The sequence below is a fragment of the Pinus tabuliformis genome, chromosome J (assembly GCF_031772625.1).
Source record: "Pinus tabuliformis cultivar Carrire ecotype Pingquan chromosome J, CPIR1, whole genome shotgun sequence".
Classification (NCBI taxonomy): domain Eukaryota; kingdom Viridiplantae; phylum Streptophyta; class Pinopsida; order Pinales; family Pinaceae; genus Pinus; species Pinus tabuliformis.
The window spans coordinates 964095481-964114675 of NC_142295.1; the positions used below are offsets into that span (position 1 = coordinate 964095481).

General features: G+C 33.6%; 2 protein-coding genes across 2 annotated transcripts in view; both read right to left on the reverse strand.

Moving 5' to 3' along the window:
• Positions 1-358: 358 nt before the first annotated feature.
• LOC149230039 (aquaporin NIP1-1-like) lies at positions 359-17240 on the reverse strand. The gene is made up of 5 exons (XM_089378833.1): positions 16906-17240; positions 2076-2300; positions 1442-1636; positions 1060-1121; positions 359-969 (listed from the first exon to the last, which is right to left on the reverse strand). Exons 1-5 carry the CDS (start codon positions 17083-17085, stop codon positions 750-752), a joined length of 882 nt encoding a protein of 293 aa, XP_089234959.1. The 5' UTR covers positions 17086-17240; the 3' UTR covers positions 359-749.
• LOC149230038 (aquaporin NIP1-1-like) overlaps positions 359-19195 on the reverse strand; it is a 37298-nt gene continuing 18461 nt past the window's right edge. Inside the window, exon 6 of the transcript XR_016247986.1 lies at positions 359-425. The gene's annotated coding sequence lies outside the window, so the exon portion shown is untranslated. The remainder of the gene's footprint in view (positions 426-19195) is intronic.

Below are 19195 nucleotides of genomic sequence, written 5' to 3' on the forward strand. Positions count from 1 at the left end.
AACGGTTTTTTATGATCTCAAAATCATATAAATTAACAACATCATTATTATGGAGATTTATTTATTTTACCAACGAAAAATTTAGTTTTTAAATAAGTTTGGTTATAATACTACAATCTAATATCATGGATTATTAATATCAAGTGCTTAAAAAATCATAACTTATTTCATATAAAAAATATTCAAATCTGACCAAAATACTTTGGATAGAATAAATGGTGATCGAGTGTTCTGTTAAGGCATTTCATGATGTAAAGTCGCTAATTCAATTCCACTCACCAATAAAAGTAATATATAGTACATATTAAAAATATAACCCTCCCAATCTTACAAATATTACTATATATATATATATATATTCTAATAAAAAATTAAATCCCTATCATATATTTAATAATTAAATCAAAATTATCCAAATCTACAACCTAATCCTATCCTATTAGGGTTAGGGTCTAATTAATTTAGACAAAATATAAATTACCTGGACATAAATTGTATTCTTCAGAAGCGAAGAAACTGAAAATAGTACGAATTTTGAAGTTGAAGATTATTGCCTGCACAACATCACATGTACAGCAGGGATTCCTAAAGTGCCAAGGGTTGGAAGATCTCTTGATATAACCCTTTTCTTCGAAAAATATGCTGATATCAGAAAAACCGCCGACATTATTTCTGTAACAGATGCTACCCTGGATCTATTATTAGCAAAGAGGGATCACCATCGCTTCCAGGGGTTGCTTCTATACTGTTTATCGCACACTAGAGGGCGAGCGCAGACTCTTGAGAAACGACCCACTCTTGGTAATTCTCACAGGCTTTTCAGTCAACCGAATCAGGTTGTAACAGATTGCACCCAGTATAGCACCAAGTACAGGTGCAACCATGTATATCCAAATGCTTGTGTATTCGTTACCAGCCACCGCAGAACCTATGGTCCTTGCAGGATTCATGGAAGCTCCTGAAATCGGTCTGCCAAAATGGAAATGATACAGGTCAGACTATGATTGATTTGGGAAAAAATCAATTCATCAAAATATTGAAAGGAATAAGAATCTATACCCAGATATGGCTACGTTCATTGCAATGGTCGCTCCAACTGCCAATCCCGCTAGTTCACCAATCTGTGTAATTAAATATTTAGTTATCAACTTTTGGTTTGGTTCTATTTATTCTAACTGTAGTTATTTATGGGTATTTTTTTATGTAGATTGCAGATTCAGGATATTCAGAACTCTGATTCGGAATATTCAGAATTAGAACTACCAGTGTTTCTGGATATTAATGGTTTTTTTCCTAACTTTTTTGTTTTAGAATATTTTTGAAATTTTGGAATATCAAAACGATTATTTGACCTCTCTTCTAACTGTCATGTTAAAATATTCCCTAAGACTACCATTTACATAAAAATATGAAAATGAAAGGGAATTCCATAGAGATCTACCGCTCTTGTATCAGTGGCTACTGCAGAAATCACAAACATCAACAAAAACGTAGTAAAAATCTCGAATGCGAAGGACTGCAGGTCAGAGCCTGAGGGGACTGTGGCTGCCATGTGTGCCACATCTCCAAACATCAAACGGAGGACAAATCCAGCAGATATTGTTGCAATAACTTGAGCTCCTATATAGGCTGGAACCTGTGATTTCAAGCCAATAAAATACCAACGAATTTCAATCTCTGATACTAATCTTTCTTAATTTTGCTAAATTCCTTTAACAACCCACCAGGATGTGATTTCATTCCTTTAACAACCCACTAGCATGTGATTTCACTGTTAGACTATTTTTTGAAAAAAAGTGCAGAATGGGTATTTTTATTTCGATTGCTGATTGGCCTCAGATCGAGAGATATATATAAGTGTGGTCAATTATTTGATGATACCCATATCTATCTAATTATCAAATATTTGATAAATCAACAATCAAGAGTGTAAAAATAGTTTCTAGATAAAATTATGAGATAAAGAATTAGATCACTGCCTTTCAACTTCATATCATATCATTTTTTCCTAAAATTATTTCTAAATTATGATTCACAATCGCGAAAATCTACATTAGAAAATACTTTATACATACATGGATCCATGGAAATCTCCGCACAGTGGCAGAAGCCAGGGTTACTGCAGAATTGAGATGAGCTCCAGAAATATGACCTAGGGCGTAAATTAAGATCATGACTGCTATTCCCCACACAACTGACACACCAAGATGAGTTATGGAACCATGAGTTTTATGGTCAACAACAACGGCTCCGCAACCTACAAATTCGAGGAAGAATGTCCCGATAAACTCTGCGACCACCTGCACCGTGCACGTATTAAATCGAATTTGTAGAAATAATTGAGCTCAGAGTCTCAGACTAAATAGCACCATCAATTAAAGACTAAAAATTAAATAGTTAAGCAACTAATAAATCCCATGATATTGGGTATTCAATGCGGCTTAAGAGTACTATGATGAGACCTCAAGTCGGCCAGCAAACGCCTAGTAAATTCACCATGCATGCATGGGCATGTAACCGGGTAGCCCTTCGGCCGGGAAAGGACTTCGGCTTCCACCAGAAAACACTGACGCGAGCTGCAGGTCCTGCATTAATGCGATAGTCATTTGAATTTTGAAAACGCCCGCCCAAATTCTAGATATTTTAATTTCAAATTCGGGAATGGTTCATCAGTTTCATCTCATGGCGTATAGCAATGCATCAGGAGCTCAGCTGGCTGTGGCGAAAGGAGGCAAACTAAAGTATTTCACGATTCGAGCCGTGTGCGCCACAGTGTCGGGCAACGAGCTAGACCCGAAGGTATTTCACCTGTGAGTCTGTTGTTGAATCGAATGAGCTTTGCAAGGCTACGTGCCGCGCAGAGACCTCGCGGAATCGGCCCTACCAGACAGTTGCCCGAGGCGTCCAGGGAAATGAGCTTTTGGTTTTTGCCAAGCTTCCGCGGGAGTGTGCCGGTAAAAGAATTGTTCCAGATCATCAGTGTTAGCAGCTTGGGCAAGTCTGTGATTCTGCGCGGAACCCATCTTTCCACTTCAGACTTCTAAGCTCCCAGCAACGATTGAACTCCCGACCTTTCGATTTGTACCTTTCACTTACAAAGCGAACGCAGTAGCACTATGTTATGGATAAAGGCAGTTGTGTTGTGCCTTTTCATTTTCTTTGACACTGAGAATGGCAACATCGACAACTGACAACTGCATCATCGTAGAAGCACAAAACGAAAAGCGGGGAATTTTGTAAATATCAAACATGAGGGGATTCTAGCGCAAATGAGTGACATTATTCTTCTGAATTGTCATTACAGTGGGTTTTTTTAATCTGGCACAATAAAATAGTTTTTTTTTGAACTCGCAGAATAAAATAGTGGGCACTATGTTATCATTCGAAAGTGTTTAAAGAATTTGATAGGTTACTTATAAGAATCTTAATAAGAGGATACCAAGTATTTCTTTTCACTACTCACATTAAAATAAATTTACATCATAATTGTTAGAAAATTTAATATTATTTCCTCTCACCACTCAAAGTAAACTAAATTTACAGGATAATCACTTAAACTATTAATATGGAAAAGTATTATCGAAGCTTTTTCTAGAAAAGGGATGCGTGGAGATTGGATATGATTTCACGGAATCTCTTCACGTACGAAGAGAATCGCGGTGGCAATTAAATTTGGCAAGCTGGTAAGAAGAAAAATCTTGGCTATCCAAAGAAAGTTCGTGTTGCAAGCACGTTTACACTCTATAGCTTAAATGAACGTTAGAAATACTCAAGGTTTAAGAACTAGTTTGCATTAGATTATTCATGGAGATGCAGAAGATTTTCAATGTTAACCATGAAGGTTTTCTTGCAGCCGTTTGAGGGACACATGGAGGATCAAGGGAACTTTAATTTCCCCGGATGCCAGGGCTCCAATCCCCTTAGCAATTGGTAGATTGGGATTTTAAATTGGTAGACATGCATGCAAACTCCAGTGGACGAGTAAGGTTTTTGAAGTAAAAGGCATGCATGCAAACTCCAGTTAACGAGGTTAATGGAACTACGGTAAAACTGAATTGAAAGCTAGAGACCATCAAGGTTTAACAGCTAGTTTTGAATGAGATCATCAAGGTTTAACAGCTAGTTTTAAATCACATTATTCATGGAGGTTTAACCCTGAAGGTCTTGTTGCCATGGAGGATAAGGGTACTTCAATTTGCTCGATGCAAAGGCCACCATTGCCTCAATCCCTTAACACTTGCTAGATTGGGTTTTTAAAGTTGAGGAATTTTATAGGCATTAAATTTGAAAGGAAAGTTCACATTTCAAATTAAAAGATTAATTACATTTTGGCTTTTTAATATTCACAAATTAAAATAAATTATTATTTTCATATAGAAATGGAAAATATTTTAAAATTTTATGTATATCTCACACATCACAATTTTTATTGTGTTAAGTTGTGATCATTTACCTTTTCATCTAATATGGATATCATTCCTCAATACAATGAAATTATTTTTCTTTTTTACAAGACTCAATTGTTCACATAATTGCAATGACTTTAAAAATGAAATTATTTTTCTTCTTTACAAGACTCAATTGTTCACATAATTGCAATGACTTTAAAAGGATAAAAATAAAGATATAGTATTATTTTATAGATATCTTTTTTTTGGTAGGTAAGCACCCACGAGGGATTTGAACCAGTGACCTATTGCAAGGAGTGCCTTAATAGTGCACCCATTCACCATCAATCCAAAGCCCCGTGGGCTATTATTTTATAGATATCATTGTAATCTCCAATAAAGAAAAAATAAACAACTATTTAAAACCAAACCAACAACAACAAAATTTTCCATAAAATAAATATAACTTACAAGAATATTTTTCCATAACAATTATGAAGTCAATGATTAGTGCACATGTGCATTCCTATGCATGACACCAGTTGCAAAAGAACATATAACTCACATTATTTCTAATCAACAAAAATGAATGAACATTGAAAATGGGATAATAAGGAATCATAGCTCGATTTAATCAATTTTAATCTCAAGTGTTTGTTCTCATATCTTCAAAATAAATAGGCATAAACAAAACATGCTGGTGATATTCATAAATGCAAGAAAGCTAAGAAAGTAGTAAATGCAATGGAAGAGTAGGATGTAAGACAATTTGCATTTTTGAATCCAAACACTAACAACGTAGGGTGTTGATTGGAATTGAAATTGTTTTTATCTACAAATAACAAAATATTTCACCACAACCAAAGTTTTGATCTTCAATTCCCATTACTAAGACACAACTGTAATAAATTATCAAGATATGGAGAAAAATTGTTAGAATTCATTTTTCTAATTGTTTATATATATAACAGGTAAAACATATTATAAAGTAAATCTTAGCCTTCAACTGGAAAAAATTAGAAATGGTTTTCTTTGCAAATTTGATAAGCAACTTTTTATTTTAATTTCATTTATATGGGAAAAATTGCATACCCCTCTATCAGAGGCTAAAGGGTTCTTAGCGGGTAATGATGAGTTCAAATTTGAACCCTATATACATACAAACTCAAGTTTAACTAAAACCCAATGCTAGTGAGATAAACTAGAAATACTCTAAAGGAAAAAAAATTGTGGAGAGGAGTTCAAAATCTATAAATATTTATGGTTGAGGAACTAATGTATCTCAAGGTTGAGCACAAAATAAATTATACATATTCCTCATACTAGCCTATTGAATGTGTGTCTCAGTGCAATAAAATGGATACATGTTAACTAAAGGTTGAACACCCAAAGAATTACACATGTAGCTCATTATAAAATATATTGTAATTTATTTCTTATTTGTAATTTATTTGTTATTTGTAATTTTTTTTTTCTAAGTACAAGTTTTTTCATTATTTCTAATAACTATAATAAATTGAAATGTGTCTTGGTCTTCCACTAGGGAAACTAGGAGAGGCATAAAAGTTCTTTTTCTTTAAGAGCCACACAAAATTTTTAGTAATAGTGTACCAAAAAAGCAACAACTTTGTCTGAAATAAGTGGCCTCTAGGGTTATACTCAAGCAAAAAAACAAAGTAACTAGGACTTGATAGTAAATAACCACAGAACATAGTTAACATTCAATACTTTCTAGAGCCTAAGGCTTCCACATGGATAGGATCCCCATTATCTCTTGGAGAACAATCTAGAGCAGGGGGAAAGTCAAGGATCAAATGAGGATATAATTGAAGATGATCATTACGAAGCCTTTCCCATAGGGTTAATAAGGATAATCAACACAAGGAGGGGTTAAAGGTAGGGTATCATAGTTTCATGGAAATTGCAACATACTACAGAACTATGGGATAGAGTGGAGAATAAAGTCTTTACCAACTATTGCATCAAATTTGATGATGAAATTCCCATAAGCACATGAATAAATATAATACTTCTTTGATAGAAGAGGCTCCTAGCTATATAAACATACCAATATAGGCCACATATTAGTGAAAAAATAGATAATACCATCCTTATCAAAGAAACAAGACTAGCATCTCATTGAGATAGAGATATCAATGGTAGGGATAGGGACCACCTAAAGAGAAAAGGCCATGGCGACACCCAACAGAGTCACCTAAGGGCCCCATTTTCATTGCATCCTAAAAGGTTGAGCCTTTTACCCCTCCTTCAACAAGGGTACCCTAATTTCTTTTAGCTAAAGAAAACACAATTTATAAACCCAAACGTGTGAAATTTTATGACCTTGTAGGCCATGTGATATGAAGGGTACAAATTTTATCCTAGTTCCCCTTGGGTGGACAAAAATGACTTAGTATTATTAGCCCCCATCTTCATTATATAAGGATTTATGATGCTTGTTGTAATTATTCCTTGGTGGGTGGTAACTCCTTCCCTTGATGGGCATTATTATGTCTTGAGAAAACTTTGGAGATAGTGTGGTTTGGATCTATTAGGACGCATGGATTATAGGAACATTTATTATTATTGTCCCTATAACACTTATCAGACTATGTAAGGGTGGAAACACCTATTTCATTATTATCTTAGCACATGTAACTTTTATTCCCTGCAATAAATATTGATCTTATTTATGCACACCACTTTGGCCATGGTCCTCATTTTTCATGGCAGTCTCAAAATACACAATTATTTCACAATCCAAGAGGCAATTTTTTTCATTATCCAAGGCGAGAAATAGGCCTATTACACTCTTCGTGGAATTACAAATTAACTCCAAGTTAGAGCATCCAAAATTCCCTACTCAAAATTCATTTTCTAATTGATTTTAATCCCTTGGGAGGGGTTCATGGGGGCTTCACTAGGGGAGCAATACCATACCACGTGCATTCATATTGGGGGGTATATATTGAGGAAAGAATGAAATAATATATTGAGCATATATTAGGGGGTAAAGTGTTTTTATATTGGGAGGTATAAAAAATGGAGATCAAAGTTAGTGAAAAAGTATAAAAGGGTATAGAAAATGTTAATGAAAAAATGGAGATCTACAATATCTAGTGAAATTAGAGGTTTTTTAAATTGGGAAGGTGTATTGGGTTTGTATTGGTAGGGAGTTAAATAATGTGATTTTTAGAGGTATTTTCTAATACATATCCAAATTAGGAGTATTTTTTAGTATGCCATGAACGCACGTGATATGACAAAAGTTCATTAAGTGAAGCCCCCGTGGAGGGGTTAACTTCTCCTTGGGGAAGTAATGGGGTTAAATGTGGAAATTTTGTACCTTCTACAAGTGAAAAAAGGGTCAAATCAGTTCAATAAAGCATCTATGGAACATTCTCAATCCAAGAAGAAAGGAAAGAAAACCCTAACAAATTAAATGAAGTAAATTCAAATGAAAGCCAAGCAAATTAAAGGAGTTTTCTACTTAATATTTGAATGTTGAGCCTCCTCTACAAAACATTGAGCAAGATAAGGAGAACATTGGATCTTTATTAACCTTGGAAGAAGGAGGATTTTGTGTATATATATATATATATATATATATATATATATACATCTTGTGGTGTGCTTCAATTAGCAATACCGGAACATTAGGCTCTTACTAATCTATCAATCAATTTGTATAGGGTAGGGGAAAAAATGTAATGATGAATTTTAATGTAATGACTTAGTCTTCAAGTATGTTGTGGATAACAAGTTAATACTTCTTAATGCTTCTTAGCATAAACTAAGGATTTAAAGGAAGATAGTTGTCAAAAGCCTCATCTATGAATATGAGAGCTCCCTCTCCTCCCAAATTGTTGTAATTGTTGGGATCATTGTGCCATAATGCAATATTTCCACGAACCTTTGGTGGAAAATTTTAGGTATCTTTTTCTTGGTTATTCTTCATAATATTAAGATAATATTGTGATAATTCAATATTGCTAGAATACTATCAAGATCAATCAATTTTAAGGGAAACATTGTCACTTGGAGGGACACATCTAGGATAAATGTCTCACCTCTCCTTTGTTGGTGTGAGGTAAGCATTAAATTACCTTATTCGGTCATACCCTAGAGGTTCCTCAACAAGGGTTTTGATTTTATTCCATTCCATAATTAATCATGTGGTTGAATGCTTCTCCTTGGAGGGATCCATTCTAGTAGGTCTTGGTTTCACAAATTGTCTTGATTAGATAACATATTAATTTAACCTCTTAGAGTACCATCCTCTTGTCCTAATCCACAAGCACTAGATAACCAACTTAAGAGGGGCATTCATATTGACCCCATTAAGCCTCAATGGAGATGAGCTATTAACCCTAAAGCCAAAAACCAACCACTTTTTTTTTACAAAATTCAATTTCTTGTCTTTTTATTTATTTATGTTATTAAAAAATCCATAAAAATAGAAAACAAAAAAAATAGAAATCCCTTTGTGGATAAAGATCCTATTGGCAGAGGAAAGGTTTCTACCCTTCCCCTCAAGTCAACATGGGAGATTAAAACCCTCGTGCTAGGGGGAGGATCTTGGGGGAGAAAATGACCTATTGGAGAATATAGGGAAGAGTTGCAGTGGAAGGGGAAGAAAGTTGGAGTGATAGAGATTTTATGGTATCAAGAAGGGATTATATATCTAAGGAATGGAGATATTCCCACACATAAATATTTCACCATTCTTCCCATAATTACCTTGGCCTACATATAGAGTATCTTGGCACCTAAAAATAGGAAATGTGCCACCAAAACTATGCACAAATAGAACTAGACTTGTCCCTCAAGTCTTGGCCTCCTCCACAGATCAAACTCAACCATCAACAGTCACTAGAGATCATCCATAAATCCTCTAATATTTGATGAAGTATGCTCCTTATATATGCGGCCCAAAACAAATGTGATCCTTGTGATATTTTTGCACTTAGATGTGTTGAAATTCCTTCAACTTAACTCTTATTTATACACAAACATGTGGCTCCCAATGAACTATCAAGAGGGCTAATCTAGCCCTAGCCGACCTTCTCTCCTTGACAAATTAACCCACAACCACATATAAAAATTCACAACTCCATTTTGATACGTCCTTTTTAAGTGCTTGAAGTGGCCCCTAGCTCCTGTAGGGATACCCCTTCACCTCCCTGTGTCAAACCATGGTTTCTCTTGGTGGTTTTACACCCACAAGATTGGGTACAAAGCCCACAGACTTGGGTTCTTTATCCACAAGTCACTTTTGTGTGCCAATTCTTCCAAAACCCACTATCTTAGGGTTTGGAGTACCTCTCAAGGTACAAAAATCAACACTTCCTCTTAGCGAGGGAGGTACCTCCAACACTAGGAAGTCTCCATCAACTTCATCACTGACACCACTAGCCCATATGGCATCCATCACTGTAGTATACTCTGTAGAATTAACCTTGTAATATCGATAGTTCCTTTGCATCATCTCATCTTAACCTGAAAACCTCAACACTTCCATAGGGCTACTCCCTCTGAAGCTAGACTCCCTCTAAGTCTACACGGTCTCCAATGACTTAATCTACTACTGACCTCATGTCCTACAAGGCCAGTTTAAGTTGTGGTGGAACATGTTCCATCATCAACCCAACTCAGTCCTACTAACACTCGTCCTCCTGGATCAAACACCACCTGTGCACACACTCCACTCTCAGATATGAAACATCACTATCTAATGAAGAAACTAGCCTACCAATCTCCATTCCATCACATGAATCAATCTCGATTAAACAAATATAATCCATGTCAAATAAATCCTCGAGCTTTTCCAAACCTTATTTTTACACCTGCATCACTCATCTTGATTATTGAAATCAAATATATGGTCAATATTGTGATGCGTAGAACACCAACGAGTGTTTTAATCCTTCCATCCATGAGATTCAATGTGAATTTTCCTCGTCTTATGGTTTTGGTTGTCGATAAATATCATAGGAAAATGTCATTTCCATCGTACCTTTCATACACACAAACCACTCATTGTGACGAGTCATATGAGAAGATTCAATTGAGTTAACCAACCATGCCTCAAGATCTACATGTGTGCGTGAAAAAAGGCAAGTACACATCCCCTGCTTCATCTAAAGGTTTTTTCTACATCTCCAGCATACCTTTACAAATTTTCTTGGAGATTATATCTTCCTCTAGATTTAGATCTCTTACTCGAGGAATTATTTTTGTTTCTATACTAATAAATCTCTATTGAATACTTAAGAAAAATTGATTAGAAAATATACCAAAAAAATAAAAAATAAAATAATGATTATTAATTTTTTTGTTGTTGGCTTAATCCAACCAGACTTTGAGCCTTTAATCTAATAGTTTATATAATACTTTTGAATAGAATGATCATTAATTAAGCTATACCATGTGAGCTACACTGTAAAATAGTTAAATTACACCAATATTTTATATTTAAATATAATTATATATATTATTCATAAATATTAAATGATCACATCTATATGATAATTAGGTTGTTTAATATATATCATTCATTATAATAAATTGATTTTTTTTAAAATAATATTTTAACATAGTTTTAATAAAGTTAAGAATATTTTTAACTAAAAATTATTAATAATTAGATTTTTTTATTAATTATATTTTATGATAATTTAAGAAATATTTAATAAAATTTAGTAAAAATTAAAAATTAATTTAAAAGTAAACAAAAAAAAATGTCGACGGGTTTTGGATAGATGGTGATGATTGTGTTGTTAAGTTACTCCTAGATGTTGAAGACAATGATTCAATTCCTTGCTCTATTCGAATGTTATTCTTGGATATGACCATGATATAGCCTCATCACTATCGAACTTTCAAAAAAAAATTAAACAATATAATACAATTTAATTTTTTTTAATAATACAAGCCTTCAAGAAGAAATTTCCCATGTTGAATGTGACATTTCATATGAGAAAAAATACATTACTAACTCTAAGGTGCTTTCCAAAGTAGCAAGACAAGTTCCAAACATAGGCCACTCTTGGGGCCATCTCAATCATTATCGTTGTTCTTTACTAACACCTCATGTTGTTGCTCGGCTATGTGTTGGTGGATAAGAACACATCAAGAGAAGAGATGCTTCTTTAATTGAATTAATTATAGGTGTTAGTGCACTCGATGGACCAAAGACTAGAGAAAATTGAAGGTTTCCTTGACTTTCCCCCTGCTCTAGATTGTTCTCCAAGAGATAATAGGGATCCTATCCATGAAGCCTCAGGCTCTAGAAAGTATTGAATGTTAACTATGTTTTGTGGTTATTTACTATCAAGTCCTAGTTACTTTGCTTTTTTGCTTGAGTATAACCCTAGAGGCCACTTATTTCAGAAAAAAGTTGTTGGGTTTTTGGTACACTATTACTAGAAATTTTGTGTGGCTCTTAAAGAAAAAGAAATTTTATGCCTCTCCTAGTTTCCCTAGTGGAAGTTCAAGACACATTTCTATTTATTATAGTTATTAGAAATAATGAAAAAACTTGTAATTAGAAAAAAATAATTACAAATAAGAAATAAATTACAATAAATTTTATTATGAGCTACATGTGTAATTCTTTGGGTGTTCAACCTTTAGTTGACATGTATCCATTTTATTTCACTGAGACACACATTCAATAGGTTAGTATGAGAAAGATGTATAATTTCTTTTGTGCTCAACCTTGAGATACATCAGTACCTCAACCATAAATATTTCTAGATTTTGAACTCCTCACCACAATTTTTTTCCTTTAGAGTATTTCTAGTTTATCCCACTAAAATTGGATTTTAGTTAAACTCGAGTTTGCATGTGTATAGGGTTCAAATTTGAATTCATCATTACCCTCTAAGAACCCTAAGGCCTCTGATAGAGGGGTATACAATTTTTCCCATATAAATGAAATTAAAATATAAAGTTGCTTATCAAATTTGCAAATAAAACCATTTCTAATTTACTTATATATATATATATATATATATATATATATATAAACAATGAGAAAAATGAATTCTGACAATTTTTCTCCATATCTTGATAATTTATTACAGTTGTGTCTTAGTAATGGGAATTGAAGATCAAAACTTTGGTTGTTGTGAAATATTTTGTTATTCGTAGATAAAAACAATTTCAATTCCAATCAACACCCTACGTTGTTAGTGTTTGGATTCAAAAATGCAAATTGTCTTACGTCCTACTCTTCCATTGCATTTACTACTTTCTTAGCTTTCTTGCATTATTTACTACTTTCTTAGCTTTCTTGCATTTATGAATATCACCAACGTGTTTTGCTTATGCCTATTTATTTTGAAGATATGAGAACAAACACTTGAGATTAAAATTGATTAAATCGAGCTATGATTCCTTATTATCCCATTTTCAATGTTCATTCATTTTTGTTGATTAGAAATAATGTGAGTTATATGTTCTTTTGCAACTGGTGTCATGCATAGGAATGCACATGTGCACTAATCATTGACTTCATAATTGTTATGGAAAAATATTCTTGTAAGCTATATTTATTTTATGTAAAATTTTGTTGTTGTTGGTTTAGTTTTAAATAGTTGTTTTTTTTTTTTATTGGAGATTACAATGATATCTATAAAATAATAGCCCACGGGGCTTTGGATTGACGGTGAATGGGTGCACTATTAAGGCACTCCTTGCAATAGGTCACTGGTTCAAATCTCTCGTGGGTGCTTACCTACCAAAAAAAAGATATCCCTTGTGGGTGCTTACCTACCAAAAAAAAGATATCCCTTCTGGGTGCTTGCCTACCAAAAAAAAGATATCTTTATTTTTATCCTTTTAAAGTCATTGCAATTATGTGAACAATTGAGTCTTGTAAAGAAGAAAAATAATTTCATTGTATTGAGGAATGATATTCATATTAGATGAAAAGGTAAATGATCACAACTTAATACAATAAAAATAAAAATTGTGATGTGTGAGATATACATAAAATTTTAAAATATTTTCCATTTCTATATGAAAATAATAATTTATTTTAATTTGTGAATATTAAAAAACCAAAATGTAATTAATCTTTTAATTTGAAATGTGAACTTTCCCTTCAAATTTAATGCCTATAAAATTCCTCAACTTTAAAAACCCAATCTAGCAAGTGTTAAGGGATTGAGGCAATGGTGGCGTTTGCATCAAGCAAATTGAAATACCCTTATCCTCCATGGCAACAAGACCTTCAGGGTTAAACCTCCATGAATAATGTGATTTAAAACTAGCCATTAAACCTTGATGATCTCATTCAAAACTAGTTGTTAAACCTTGATGGTCTCTAGCTCTCAATTCAGTTTTACCGTAGTTCCATTAACCTCGTTAACTGGAGCTTGCATGCACGCCTTTTACTTCAAAAACCTTACTCGTTCACTGGAGTTTGCATGCATGTCTACCAATTTAAAATCCCAATCTACCAATTGCTAAGGGGATTGGAGCCCTGGCATCCGGGGAAATTAAAGTTCCCTTGATCCTCCATGTGTCCCTCAAACGGCTGCAAGAAAACCTTCATGGTTAACATTGAAAATCTTCTGCATCTCCATGAATAATCTAATTCAAACTAGTTATTAAACCTTGAGTATTTCTAACATTCATTTAAGCTATAGAGTGTAAACGTGCTTGCAACACGAACTTTCTTTGGATAGCCAAGATTTTTCTTCTTACCAACTTGCCAAATTTAATCGCCACCGCGATTCTCTTCGTACGTGAAGAGATTCCCTGAAATCATATCCAATCTCCATGCATCCCTTTTCTAGAAAAAGCTTCGATAATACTTTTCCATATTAATAGTTTAAGTGATTATCCTGTAAATTTAGTTTACTTTTGAGTGGTGAGAGGAAATAATATTAAATTTTCTAACGATTATGATGTAAATTTATTTTAATGTGAGTAGTGAAAAGAAATACTTGGTATCCTCTTATTAAGATTCTTATAAGTAACCTATCAAATTCTTTAAACACTTTCGAATGATAACATAGTGACCACTATTTTATTCTGCGAGTTTAAAAAAAAAACTATTTTATTGTGCCAGATTAAAAAAAACCAACTGTAATGACAATTCAGAAGAATAATGTCACTCATTTGCGCTAGAATCCCCTCATGTTTGATATTTACAAAATTCCCCGCTTTTCGTTTTGTGCTTCTACGATGATGCAGTTGTCAGTTGTCGATGTTACCATTCTCAGTGTCAAAGAAAATGAAAAGGCACAACACAACTGCCTTTATCCATAACATAGTGCTACTGCGTTCGCTTTGTAATTGAAAGGTACAAATCGAAAGGTCGGGAGTTCAATCGTTGCTGGGAGCTTCGAAGTCTGAAGTGGAAAGATGGGTTCCGCGCAGAATCAGAGTTACCCAAGCTGCTAACACTGATGATCTGGAACAATTCTTTTACCGGCACACTCCCGCGGAAGCTTGGCAAAAACCAAAAGCTCATTTCCCTGGACGCCTCGGGCAACTGTCTGGTAGGGCCGATTCCGCGAGGTCCCTGCGCGGCACGTAGCCTTGCAACGCTCATTCGATTCAACAACAGAATCACAGGTGAAATACCTTCGGGTCTAGCTCGTTGCCCGACACTGTGGCGCACACGGCTCGAATCGTGAAATATTTTGAGTTCGCCTCCTTTCGCCACAGCCAGCGGAGCTCCTGATGCATTGTTATACGCCATGAGATGAAACTGATGAACCATTCCCGAATTTGAAATTAAAATATCTAAAATTTGGGTGGGCGTTTTCAAAATTCAAATGACTATCGCATTAATGCAGGTCCTGCAGCTCGCGTCAGTGTTTTCCGGTGGAAGCCGAAGTCCTTTCCCGGCCGAAGGGCTACCCGGTTCCATGCCCATGCATGCATGGTGAATTTACTAGGGGTTTGCTGGCCGACTGGCCGACTTGAGGTCCCTATCATAGTACTCTTAAACCGCATTGAATACCCCATAGCATGGGATTTATTGGTTGCCAAATAGTTATGCAATAAAACCATAAAAAAATTGTACGATGATTTGGTACTTTTCCATTTCTTCATAATAGAATTGGGCCGAAAGTTACCATTAAATATATAAGCTGACATATTCTGATATCACATTGATCACTCTTCGAAATACAATCCATTAATATAATCCGTACAATTTCATCTGCTGGATTATTTTAGTTTTTTATTTTTTTATTTTATTTTATTTATTTTGTTATTTTTGTTAATGGAGTTGGAGAAATTGAGGAGAAATTGCCCCGATTTTTTTGGATCATTAAAAGTGGCTGTAATCTAGGTAAAAAAAATTCAAGAAATTCTGCAATATCAGTATTTGAATCATGTTTTTGACGGTAGAAATAGATTCAGCACCATCAAAAACCTCTAGAGCTGTCAAATTTCAAAATTTTCCGTGCCTAGAGGTTTTTGATGATGCTGAATCTATTTCCACCATCAAAAACATAATTCAAACATTGCTATTGCAAAATTTATTAAAAAATTTTCCCAGATTCTAGTCAGTTTTGACAGTCCAAACAATTTCTCTGCTTGGGTAAACAACTCCTATTTTTATCAATAATAAAATATGGAAAAAAATAAAGATTTTGTAAACCTCTTCATCTTCATAAATAATCTACTTCATCTTCAAATTCATAAAAAAGAGATAGAATTCAAGATAACCCTTTTCAACAATTCAATGGATGATGGAATAGTGTTATTCACTAAATATGTATTAATGATACAATAGTAGTAACTATTAAGTATATTTAATTAGTACAGTCATATGAATTAAATAGTTAATACAGTTTGAGTTTGCCTAATGATTGAAAATGTGTATTTTTTCTTAAAAAAATTACAAGTTCAAAACCAGAAAAATAAAATATGTATTCATTCTTAAATTTAGCAAACTGATTAATCACCGGATATACTTACTACAATCCTCTAAATTAAATAATAAATTAATATGAATTTTTTTAATTCTACTTTTCGCTAGAACTCACTGTAATCTTATTTTCTTAACCCTGTCCCAGAAAACAAAACAAGAATTCATGTTTCTGAGTGCAACTATGACTTTTTTGACAGAAAGCAAAACAATTACCGAATCATGGATCAATTAATTTCAAAGCCATGAAATAACAATGCAACTATAATTTTTATCCCCAAAAACAAAACTAAACATTCACTGTATCATTGATAATTTAATCGCAAAGCAATAAAAGGAAAAAATTCTGAATATGGATCATCCAGATTTCTCTGGGTTCAAATGCTGCAATTTTGCATAATTTCCCCTTACAAAAGACTTTCCTGCCTTGGACTATTGAGAAAACAAATGGATTCTTGATCTTATTCTATAAAAGCTGAATTAATGGATATTTTAGATTTCTTGTCCTGTACCTGTGATTTATTTCTGTGTACAAGAGGAAAATACTAAAACAATACAACTGCTTAAATAATGAACAGAATGGACTAGTAAGAAAACAAAATGAAGTAATATAAGCCCTACCTTCTTAAGAAACGTGACAGATGGTATGAATGATCCAGAGGTTTTTCCACTAACACGGTTTTCTGTTTGACCGTCTTCCAGATCTCTAAAAGTAACAGTTTGTGGATCAGGACTGACGTTGTGTGCAACCATATTTCTAAAAGCAACACTCTGCAGATCAGAACCGTTTTCTGTAGCCATAGCAGCGCTGCTTGAACCAGTAAAGCTTCCAACTATGTTCTCTGGAAACACTGGGAAAAACAAATATCTGACAATGCCTGACTTGCCTACTTGATCCCTCCAATTTATTGTCACAGAACCCAAAGTGTGAACAATATTTGCCCTCACGTACTGTACTACCTAAAAAGTCAGTCTTTATCATCAGTGATTATATAGTAACAACAGTTTACTCCTCTCTTTTTCTCTCTTCAAAGGGGAAACTAGTTTTTAATCTCAGCTTGAATTTATACTTTTAACTGAGGTGGTTGTTTATCCAAAAATGGGATTCCTAAAACAGTAGTCTAACTAGATTGTTTCTTTTGCCTTAAAAGTCATAGAAATTAGGGCAATATTTTTATAAAATCCGGCAAGGAGTTAAGTTCTAAAAGTTATGGAAATTAGGGCAATATTTTGATAAAATTCGGCAGAGAATTTTGTAAATCCAGGTTACCTCTGTCAAACTTCAAGATTTTGGGTGCTAAGGTTTTTGATCGTGCTGAATCTATTTCCACCATCAAAATATGATTCAAACATTGTTACTGCAAGATTTTGATGGTGTTGAATCAATTTTCACCATCAAAAACATGATTCAAACACTGCTACCGCAAGATTTCTTGAAATTTGTTTGCGTGACGGTCCAGCAATTCCTCTACCTCGGTAGACCAAACTATTTCTAAATATGAATAGCTATAACTAATTGAAATGTTTGATGACACTTTTATTTATCAAATTCCAAAATATTTCTATAAAGAATGTAATTAAATAAAATATTGAGTGATACTTTTATCTCTCAAATTCCAAAATATTTGTACTATCAAAACAAAAATTTCACTAAACATCACAATCACATGTAAATTTTAGCCATCTATCTGAATTTAAAGGCATTAACCATGGGGATTGATATTTAAAACTATCCGGGGTAAAAGGGTCAGATCTGGAATTTCTGGCTGGACTTCACAGTGTTAATTCTACGGACCATGAGTTATGGTAGAGTCTCACCGATTATATGTATGGATTCCACAATATTTCTGAGATTTCTTGGTCGTCGTAGACAGGGAATTAATTTGGATGGTGAGGAGGGGGACCAGGGAAGACTAGTGCCGTGCATGATGGAGCAGAATTAACTGCATGTTGCTGTAAGTGGCTGAGTAGATTAATTTGAAGAACCATGACAAGTATCTACTTCAGCGGCCTTTAAATTAGTGCAGAGAACATAGAGAGGCGGCGTTTTGTAAGAATTAATTATTGAAAAATTTAGTAGCCACTCACACCCATGTGAGCACATTAATATGGACTCCGAGTCGAGTCGAGTCGAGTCTTAGATTTCATATTCAGGCAACTGTTCAAGTTATATTCGGTTTTAATTTCTAAAGGTGATGTTTAACTTCGGATTTGATTGTATAGAGACACAGGGGAGACATTTCAACCAATCATATTTGAAATAAATAGAAATATATTTTATTTAAAAATAATAAATTTAATTTCATAATGTTAAACTTTGGATAGATTTTAAATTTGTTTAGTCAATGAAAAACTCAATAGGCCTAGCGTAGGTATAATAATTGAATTTTTTTTATATAGCCATTTTGATTTTATTGTTTTTAATTTTAATAATTTAGAAGTTGAAACTTACTCATAATTTTTTTATTTTTCTTAAAATTCAATAAATTAAATTTAAGTAATTATCCTTATTATCATTATAGATATTTTATAGGTTAAACATGTTTATTATAATCATTTCAATTTTATTTTTCAAAACATCATTATTATAATAGAGACTTTTTTTTGTGTATGAATTGATAGAATCGACAACTAGGGGTGGATTCCAATTACTACCACTATAACCTTTAGGCATCCCAACATGACCCCTCAAGTGGCATAGAGGGCTAATTGACAATTTTGAACTAGCAACATTGTAAGTAGTGTCTTAACAATACACTCTATCACCAATTAGTCTACACCTTGGGGACTACTATAATAGAGACCTTAGTAGTTGAGCATATCTGTTATAATAAATTTTGTTTTGTTGTGTAATGTCTACACATTTTTAAAGTAATTTGTGTTTCAACTAGATGAACCACTTATTATCATG

Excerpts from the sequence above, each read along its gene's own strand:
- LOC149230039 (XM_089378833.1), bottom strand. The coding sequence starts at position 17,085 with ATGGCTACAGAAAACGGTTCTGATCTGCAGAGTGTTGCTTTTAGAAAT. Across the intron at positions 1,122-1,441 it reads TAGCCACTGATACAAGAGCG|ATTGGTGAACTAGCGGGATT; the intron begins GTAGATCTCTAT and ends TTAATTACACAG. Across the intron at positions 970-1,059 it reads ATGAACGTAGCCATATCTGG|ACCGATTTCAGGAGCTTCCA; the intron begins GTATAGATTCTT and ends CCATTTTGGCAG.